We start from the raw sequence: 9,606 nt of genomic DNA, 5'->3' as shown, positions 1-9,606 counted from the left end.
CCATGGCTGCCACCATGACAAGCAGAGCTGGTGTTTTGAGGATAACAGCTGTGCCAGTATCAACATCTGCCGATACTACCACCACAAGTGCCACCCCGACAACTACAGCTGCTGCCACAACAACCACAGATGGATCAACAACAACCACAGCTGGAGTTACGACAACATCTGCACCAATGACAACAGCTGCTGAAACTACATATAAGGATAAAACAACCACAGGTGCACTCACAAAAACCACAGCTGCTCCAACAACAACCACAGCAGCACCAACAACAATCACAGCAGAACCAACAACAACCACAGCAGCACCAACAACAACCACAGCAGCACCAACAACAACCACAGCAGCACCAACAACAACCACAGCTGCACCAACTACAGCCACTGCTGCACCCAAAACAACCACTGCTGCACCCACAACAAAAACAGCTGCACCCACAACAACCACAGCTGCACCCACAACAATCACAGCTGCTCCCACAACAACCAAAGCCGCAACAACAACCACAAAGGCTCCAACAACAACCAAAGCTAATCCAAAAACAACAACATATACACTGACAACAACAGCTGCCCCCAAAACAACCACAGCGGCCCCTACGACAACAATAGCTGGTGTTATGACGACAACAGCTGCACCAATAACAACAGCTGCTGAAACTGCCACCAAAGATGCCTCCCTGGCAACTACAGCTCTTGCCACAACAACCACAGCTGCACCAACAACAACCACAGATGTCGCTACGATTACAAAAGCAACAACATCAACAACTGCCGCAACATCAACAGCAGCAGCTCAAAAGACAACAGCAGCTGTTTTTACGACGACAACAGCTGCACCAATAACAACAGTTACTAAAACTACAGATTTGGCTACAACAACCACAACTGCACCCACACCAATCACTGCTGCTCTCACAACAACCATGTCTGCCCCCTTTACAACCAGAGCTGGGGTTACGACGACAACAGCTGCACCAGTAACAACAGGTGCTGAATCTACCAACACAGTTGCTTCCCCGACAACTACAGCTGCTGCCACAACAAACACAGCTGCACCAACAACAACCACAGCTGGAGTTACGACATCAAAGGTTGCACCAACAACAATAGCTGCTGAAACTACAGATAAGGCTACAACAACCACAGTTTCACTCACAAAAACCAAAGCTGCTCCTACAACAATTATAGCTGCACCAACAACATCCACAGCTACTCAAACAACAACCACAGATATAGCGACAACAACAGCTGCCCCCAAAGCAACCACAGCTGTACCTAAGACTACGATATCAACAACACCAACAACTGCCGCAACAACAACCACAGCAGCAACAATAACAACCACAGCTGGTGTTATGACAATAACAGCTGCACCAATACCAACAGCTAATGAAACTATAGATACGGCTACAGCAAACACAGCTGCTCGAACCACAACCACAGAAGCACTAACAACAACCACAGCAGCTCCAACGACAACCACAGATGGTGTTACGACGACAACAGCTAAGCCAATAACAACAGCTGCTGAAACTACAGATACAGATACAACAACCACAGCTGCACCCACAGCAACCACAGCTGCTCCCAGAACAACCACAGCAGCACCAGAAACAACAACCACTGCTCCAACAACAACCACAGCTGCCCCTACAACAACCACAGATATACCAAAAACCAATGGTGCACCCAAAATGACCACAGCTAGCCCCATGACAACCACAGCTGGTGTTACGAAGGCAACAGCTGCACCAATAACAACAACTACCACAGCTGTCGCTACATCTACAACAACACTAACAGCTGCTGCAACAACAACCACAGCTGGTGTTACGATCACAACAGCTGCTGAAACTACAGATACGGGTACAACAAACACAGCTTCACCCATGACAACCACAGATGGTGTGACGACGACAAAAGCTGCACCAATAACAACAGCTATTGAAACTATAGATACAGCTTTATCTACCACAGCTGCACCCATAACAACTCATCCAACGACAACCAAAACTGCAGCAACAACAACCACAAATATACCAACAACCACAGATGCCCCCACTACAACCACAGCTGGTTTTACGATGACAACAACTGCAAAAATAACAACAGCTGCTGAAACTACCACCACAGGTGCCTCCCATACAACTACAGCTGCTGTCACAACAACCACAGCTGCAAAAACATCAACCTCAGCTGTTGCTATGACTACAACAGCAGCAGCCACAACAACAACCACAGCTGCAGCACCAACAACCACATCAGCTCCAATGACAACACCAGCTGGTGGTACGACAACAACAGCTGCACCAATAACAACAGCTGCTGAAGCAACCACCAAAGGTGCCTCCCTGGCAACTACAACTGTTGCTGCAACAACCACAGCTGTCGCTGTCGCTACGACTACGAAAGCAACAACACCAACAACTACGGCAATAACAACAGCAGCTCCAAAGACAACCGCAGCTGGTGTTAGGATGACAACAGCTGCACCAGTGAAAACAGCTGCTGGAACTACATATACGGCTACAACAACCACAGCTAAACCCACACCAACCACAGCGGCTCTCACAACAACAACAGCTGCACGCATGACAACCACAGCTGGTATTACCACGACAACAGCTGCACCAATAACAACATCTTCTGAAGCTACCACCACAGGTGCCTCCCCAACAAGTAGAGAGGCTGCCACAACAACAACAGCTGCACCAACAACAACCACAGCTGGAGTTACAACAACAAAAGCTGCACCAATAACAACATATGTTGAAACTACATATACGGATAGAACAACCAAAGTTGAACCCACAACAACCACAGCTGCTCCCACAACAACCAAAGAAGCACTAACAACAACAGCTGTCGCTACGACTACAACAGCAACAACACCAACAGCTGTCTCAACAACAACTACAGCAGCTCCAACAACAACCATAGACGGAATTATTAGTACAACAACAGCTGCAAAAATAACAAGAGCTGCTGAAACTACAGATACGGCTTCAACAACCACAGCTGCTCCAACAACAACCACAACTGCTGCAACAACAACCACAGATATACCAACAACAATAGCTGCACCCACAACAACCTTAGCTAACCGCACTACAACCACAGCTGCCCCCACCACAACCGCAGCTAGTGGTAGGACAACAACACTTGCACCAATAAAAACAGCTGCTGAAACTTCCACCACAGGTTCCTCCCCGACAAATACAGCTGCTGCCACAACAACCACAGCTGCACAAACATCAACCACAGCTTTCGCTATGACTACAACAGCAGCAGCCACAACAACATTAGCTGCCGCAACAGCGTCAGCAGCTCCAACGTCGAGAACAGCTTTAAAAACCACAGATATGCCGACAACCACCGCTGCCCCCACAACAACCACAGCTGCCCCCATGATAACTACAGCTGGTGTTACGACGACAACAGCAGGTCCAATAACAGCTGCTGAAACTACAGGTATGGCTACAACAACAACAGCTGCACCCACATCAACAACAGCGACTCTCACAACAACCATGGCTGCCCCCATGACAACCACATCTGGTGTTTTGAGGACAACAGCTGTGTCAATAACAACAGCTGCTGAAACTACAGATAAGGATACAACAACCACAGTTGCAGTCACAAAAACCACAACTGCTCCAACAACCACAGCTGCTCCCATAACAACCAGAGCAGCAGCATCAACAACCACAGCTGCACCCACAACAACCACAGCTGCTCCCACTTTAAACACAGCTGCTCCCACAACAACCACAGCTACTCCAACATCAACCAGAGCTGCTCCAAAAACAACCACAGATATACCAACAACCACTGCTGCCCCTACGATAAACACAGCTGGTGTTACGACGATAGAAGCTGCACCGATAACAACAGCTGCTGAAACTACAACCACAGGTGTCTCACCGACAACTACAGCTGCTGCCACAACAACCACAGCTGTTGCCATGAAAACTACAGCTGGTGTTACGACGTCAACATCAGCACCAATATCAAGAGCTGTTGAACCTACCACCACAGCTGTCTCCCCGACAACTACAACTGCTGCCACAACAACCACAGCTGGACCAAAAACAACCAAAGCAGATCCAAAAACAACCACATCTGGAGTTACAAAAACAACAGCTGCACCAATAACAACAGATTTTGAAACTACATATACGGATAGAACAACCAAAGTTGAACCCACAACAACCACAGCTGCTCCCACAACAACCAAAGAAGCACTAACAACAACAGCTGTCGCTACGACTACAACAGCAACAACACCAACAGCTGTCTCAACAACAACTACAGCAGCTCCAACAACAACCATAGACGGAATTATTAGTACAACAACAGCTGCAAAAATAACAAGAGCTGCTGAAACTACAGATACGGCTTCAACAACCACAGCTGCTCCAACAACAACCACAACTGCTGCAACAACAACCACAGATATACCGACAACAATAGCTGCACCCACAACAACCTTAGCTAACCGCACTACAACCACAGCTGCCCCCACCACAACCGCAGCTAGTGGTAGGACAACAACACTTGCACCAATAAAAACAGCTGCTGAAACTTCCACCACAGGTTCCTCCCCGACAAATACAGCTGCTGCCACAACAACCACAGCTGCACAAACATCAACCACAGCTGTCGCTATGACTACAACAGCAGCAGCCACAACAACATTAGCTGCCGCAACAGCGTCAGCAGCTCCAACGTCGAGAACAGCTTTAAAAACCACAGATATGCCGACAACCACCGCTGCCCCCACAACAACCACAGCTGCCCCCATGATAACTACAGCTGGTGTTACGACGACAACAGCAGGTCCAATAACAGCTGCTGAAACTACAGGTATGGCTACAACAACAACAGCTGCACCTACACCAACAACAGCAACTCTCACAACAACCATGGCTGCCCCCATGACAACCACAGCTGGGGTTTTGAGGACAACAGCTGTGTCAATAACAACAGCTGCTGAAACTACAGATAAGGATACAACAACCACAGTTGCAGTCACAAAAACCACAACTGCTCCAACAACCACAGCTGCTCCCATAACAACCAGAGCAGCAGCATCAACAACCACAGCTGCACCCACAACAACCACAGCTGCTCCCACTTTAAACACAGCTGCTCCCACTTTAAACACAGCTGCTCCCACAACAACCACAGCTACTCCAACATCAACCAGAGCTGCTCCAAAAACAACCACAGATATACCAACAACCACTGCTGCCCCTACGATAAACACTGCTGGTGTTACGACGATAGAAGCTGCACCGATAACAACAGCTGCTGAAACTACAACCACAGTTGTCTCCCCGACAACTACAGCTGCTGCCACATCAACCCCAGCTGCATCAACAACAACTAAAAAAGATCCGAAGACAACCACAGCTGGAGTTACAACAACAACAGCAGCAAAAATAACAACAGCTGCTGAAACTAGAGATACGGCTACAACAACCACAGCTGCACCCACACCAAACACTGCTGTTCTCACAACAACCATGTCTGCCCCCTTGACAACCAGAGCTGGAGTTACGATGACAACAGCTGCACCAGTAACAACAGGTGCTGAATCTACCAACACAGTTGCTTCCCCGACAACTACAGCTGCACCAACAACAACCACAGCTGGAGTTACGACAACAAAGGTTGCACCAACAACAATAGCTGCTGAAACTACAGATAAGGCTACAACAACCACAGTTTCACTCACAAAAACGACAGCTGCTCCTATAACAATCATAGCTGCACCCACAACATCCACAGCTGCTCCCACAACAAACACAGCAGCACCAACAACAACCACAGATATAGCGATAACAACAGCTGTGCCTAAGATTAAGACAGCAACAACGCCAACAACTGCCGCAACAACAACCACAGCAGCAACAACAACAACCACAGCAGGAGTTACGACAACAACAGCTGCACCAATACCAATAGTTGCTGAAATTATAGATATGGTTTCAACTACCACAGCTGTTCCATCAAAACCCACTAATGCAGCTACAACAATCACAGATATACCGAAAACCACAGCTGCCCCAATTACAACCACAGCTGGTGTTATGACGATAACAGCTGCAAAATTAACAACAGCTGCTGAAACTACCAACACTGGTGCCTCCCAGACAATTACATCTGCTGCAACAATGATCAAAGCTGCAAAAACATCAACCACAGCTGTCGCTATGACTACAGCAGCCACAAAAACAACTGCTGCCTTAACAACAACCACAGCAGCTCCAACGACAACCACAGATGGTGTTACGATGACAACAGCTGCAAAAACAACAACAGCTGCTGAAACTACCACCACTGGTGCCTCCCAGACAACTACAGTTGCTGCAACAACGACCACAGCTGCAAATCCATCAACCACAGCTGTCAGAATGACTACAACAGCAGAAGTAACAACAACAACAACAGCTGCCACAACAACAACCACAGCTGCTACAACAACAACCACAGCTGGTGTTAAGACAATAACAGCTGCAACAACACCAACAACTGCTGAAACTACAGATACGGCTACTACAACCATAGTTGCACCCACACCAACCACAGCGACTCTCACAACAACCACGGCTGCCCCCATGACAAGCAGAGCTGGTGTTTTGAGGATAACAGCTGTGCCAATATCAACATCTGCCGATACTACCACCACAAGTGCCACCCTGACAACTACAGCTGCTGCCACAACAACCACAGATGGATCAACAACAACCACAGCTGGAGTTACGACAACATCTGCACCAATGACAACAGCTGCTGAAACTACATATAAGGATAAAACAACCACAGGTGCACTCACAAAAACCACAGCTGCTCCAACAACAACCACAGCAGCACCAACAACAACCACAGCAGAACCAACAACAACCACAGCAGCACCAACAACAACCACAGCTGCACCAACAACAGCCACAGCTGCACCAACAACAGCCACAGCTGCACCCAAAATAACCACTGCTGCACCCACAACAAAAACAGCTGCACACACAACCACCACAGCTGCACCCACAACAATCACAGCTGCTCCCACAACAACAAAAGCCGCAACAACAACCACAAAGTATTCAACAACAACCAAAGCTAATCCAAAAACAACAACATATACACTGACAATAACAGCTGCCCCCAAAACAACCACAGCGGCCCCTACGACAACAATAGCTGGTGTTACGACGACAACAGCTGCACCAATAACAACAGCTGCTGAAACTGCCACCACAGATGCCTCCCTGGCAACTACAGCTCTTGCCAAAACAACCACAGCTGCACCAACAACAACCACAGCTGTCGCTATGACTACAAAAGCAACAACACCAACAACTGCCTCAACATCAACAGCAGCAGCTCAAAAGACAACAGCAGCTGTTTTTACGACGACAACAGCTGCACCAATAACAACAGTTGCTAAAACTACAGATACGACTACAACAACCACAGCTGCACCCACACCAATCACTGCTGCTCTCACAACAACCATGTCTGCCCCCTTTACAACCAGAGCTGGAGTTACGACGACAACAGCTGCACCAGTAACAACAGGTGCTGAATCTACCAACACAGTTGCTTCCCCGATAACTACAGCTGCTGCCACAACAAACACAGCTGCACCAACAACAACCAAAGCTGGAGTTACGACAACAAAGGTTGCACCAACAACAATAGCTGCTGAAACTACAGATAAGGCTACAACAACCACAGTTTCACTCACAAAAACCACAGCTGCTCCTACAACAATCATAGCTGCACCAACAACATCCACAGCTGCTCCAACAACAACCACAGATATAGCGACAACAACAGCTGCCCCCAAAGCAACCACCGCTGTACCTAAGACTACGACAGCAACAACACCAACAACTGCCGCAACAACAACCACAGCAGCAACAATAACAACCACAGCTGGTGTTATGACAATAACAGCTGCACCAACACCAACAGCTAGTGAAACTATAGATACGGCTACAACAACCACAGCTGCTCCAACCACAACCACAACCACAGAAGCACTAACAACAACCACAGCTGTCGCTACGACTACAAGAACACCAACAGCGGCTGCAACAACAACTAAAGCAGCTCCTGGAGTTACGACATCAGCAGCTGCACCAATAACAATAGTTGCTGAAATTATAGATACGGTTTCAACTACAACAGCTGCTCCAACAAAAACCACAAATGCAGCTACAACAACCACAGATATACCGAAAACCACAGCTGCCTACATTACAACCACAGCTGGTGTTATGACGATAACAGCTGCAAAAATAACAACAGCTGCTGAAAATACCACAACTGGTGCCTCCCAGACAACTACAGCTGCTGCAACAACGACCACAGCTGCACCAACAACAAACACAGCTGCACCAACAACAACCACAGCTGCACCCAAAACAACCACAGCTGCACCCACAACAACCACAGCTGCACCCACAACAACCACAGCTGCACCCACAACAACCACAGCTGCACGCACCACAATCACAGCTGCTCCCACAACAACCACAGCAGCAACAACAACAACCACAGCGGCTCCCACAACAACCAGAGCTAATCCAAAAACAACAACATATACACTGACAACAACAGCTGCCCCCAAAACAACCACAGCTGCCCCTACGACAACCATAGTTGGTGTTACGACGATAACAGCTGCTCCAATAACAACAGCTGCTGAAAATACCACCATAAGAAACTCACCGACAACTACAGCTGCTGCCACAACAACCACAGCTGCACCAACAACAACCACAGCTGTTGCCATGAAAACTACAGCTGGTGTTACGACGTCAACATCAGCACCAATATCAAGAGCTGTTGAACCTACCAACGCAGGTGTCTCCCCGACAACTACAGCTGCTGCCACAACAACCACAGCTGCACCAACAACAACCAAAAAAGATCCAAAGACAACCACACCTGGAGTTACAACAACAACAGCTGCAACAATAACAACGGCTGCTGAAACTACAGATACGGCTATAACAACCACAGCTACACCCATAACAACCACAGCAGCACTAGCAGTAACCACAGTTGCTCCAACAACAACCACAGCTGCCCCTAAAACAACCTCAGATATGCCGACAACCACCGCTGCCCCCACAACAGCAACGGCTGCCCCCATGATATCTACAGCTGGTGTTACGACGTCAACAGCAGCACCAATAACAACAGCTCTTGATCCTACCACCACAGGTGTCTCACCGACAACTACAGCTGCTGCCACAACAACCACAGCTGCACCAACAACAGCCACAGCTGTTGCCATGAAAACTACAGCTGGTGTTACGACGTCAACATCAGCACCAATATCAAGAGCTGTTGAACCTACCACCGCAGGTGTCTCCCCGACAACTACAACTGCTGCCACAACAACCACAGCTGGACCAAAAACAACCAAAGCAGATCCAAAAACAACAACATCTGGAGTTACAAAAACAACAGCTGCACCAATAACAACAGATGCTGAAACTACATATACGGATAGAACAACCAAAGTTGAACCCACAACAACCACAGAAGCACTAACAACAACAGTTGTCGCTATGACTACAACAG

At 48.0% G+C, this 9,606-nt stretch overlaps 2 protein-coding genes across 2 annotated transcripts; both read left to right on the top strand.

The window, feature by feature from the left end:
• The first annotated feature begins 774 nt into the window (after nt 1-774).
• On the top strand, nt 775-6,808 carry LOC121550588 (mucin-2-like). The gene is made up of 2 exons (XM_041862912.2): nt 775-6,419; nt 6,641-6,808. Exons 1-2 carry the CDS (start codon nt 930-932, stop codon nt 6,806-6,808), a joined length of 5,658 nt encoding a protein of 1,885 aa, XP_041718846.1. The 5' UTR covers nt 775-929.
• Nucleotides 6,809-7,104: 296 nt separating this feature from the next.
• Nucleotides 7,105-8,866, top strand: LOC121550589 (mucin-5AC-like). The gene is made up of 2 exons (XM_045216016.1): nt 7,105-8,408; nt 8,738-8,866. Exons 1-2 carry the CDS (start codon nt 7,341-7,343, stop codon nt 8,864-8,866), a joined length of 1,197 nt encoding a protein of 398 aa, XP_045071951.1. The 5' UTR covers nt 7,105-7,340.
• The last annotated feature ends 740 nt before the right edge of the window (nt 8,867-9,606 follow it).

The sequence above is a fragment of the Coregonus clupeaformis genome, unplaced genomic scaffold (genome assembly GCF_020615455.1).
Source record: "Coregonus clupeaformis isolate EN_2021a unplaced genomic scaffold, ASM2061545v1 scaf0579, whole genome shotgun sequence".
Lineage (NCBI taxonomy): Eukaryota > Metazoa > Chordata > Actinopteri > Salmoniformes > Salmonidae > Coregonus > Coregonus clupeaformis.
This window is presented reverse-complemented; position numbering and strand designations above follow the sequence as displayed.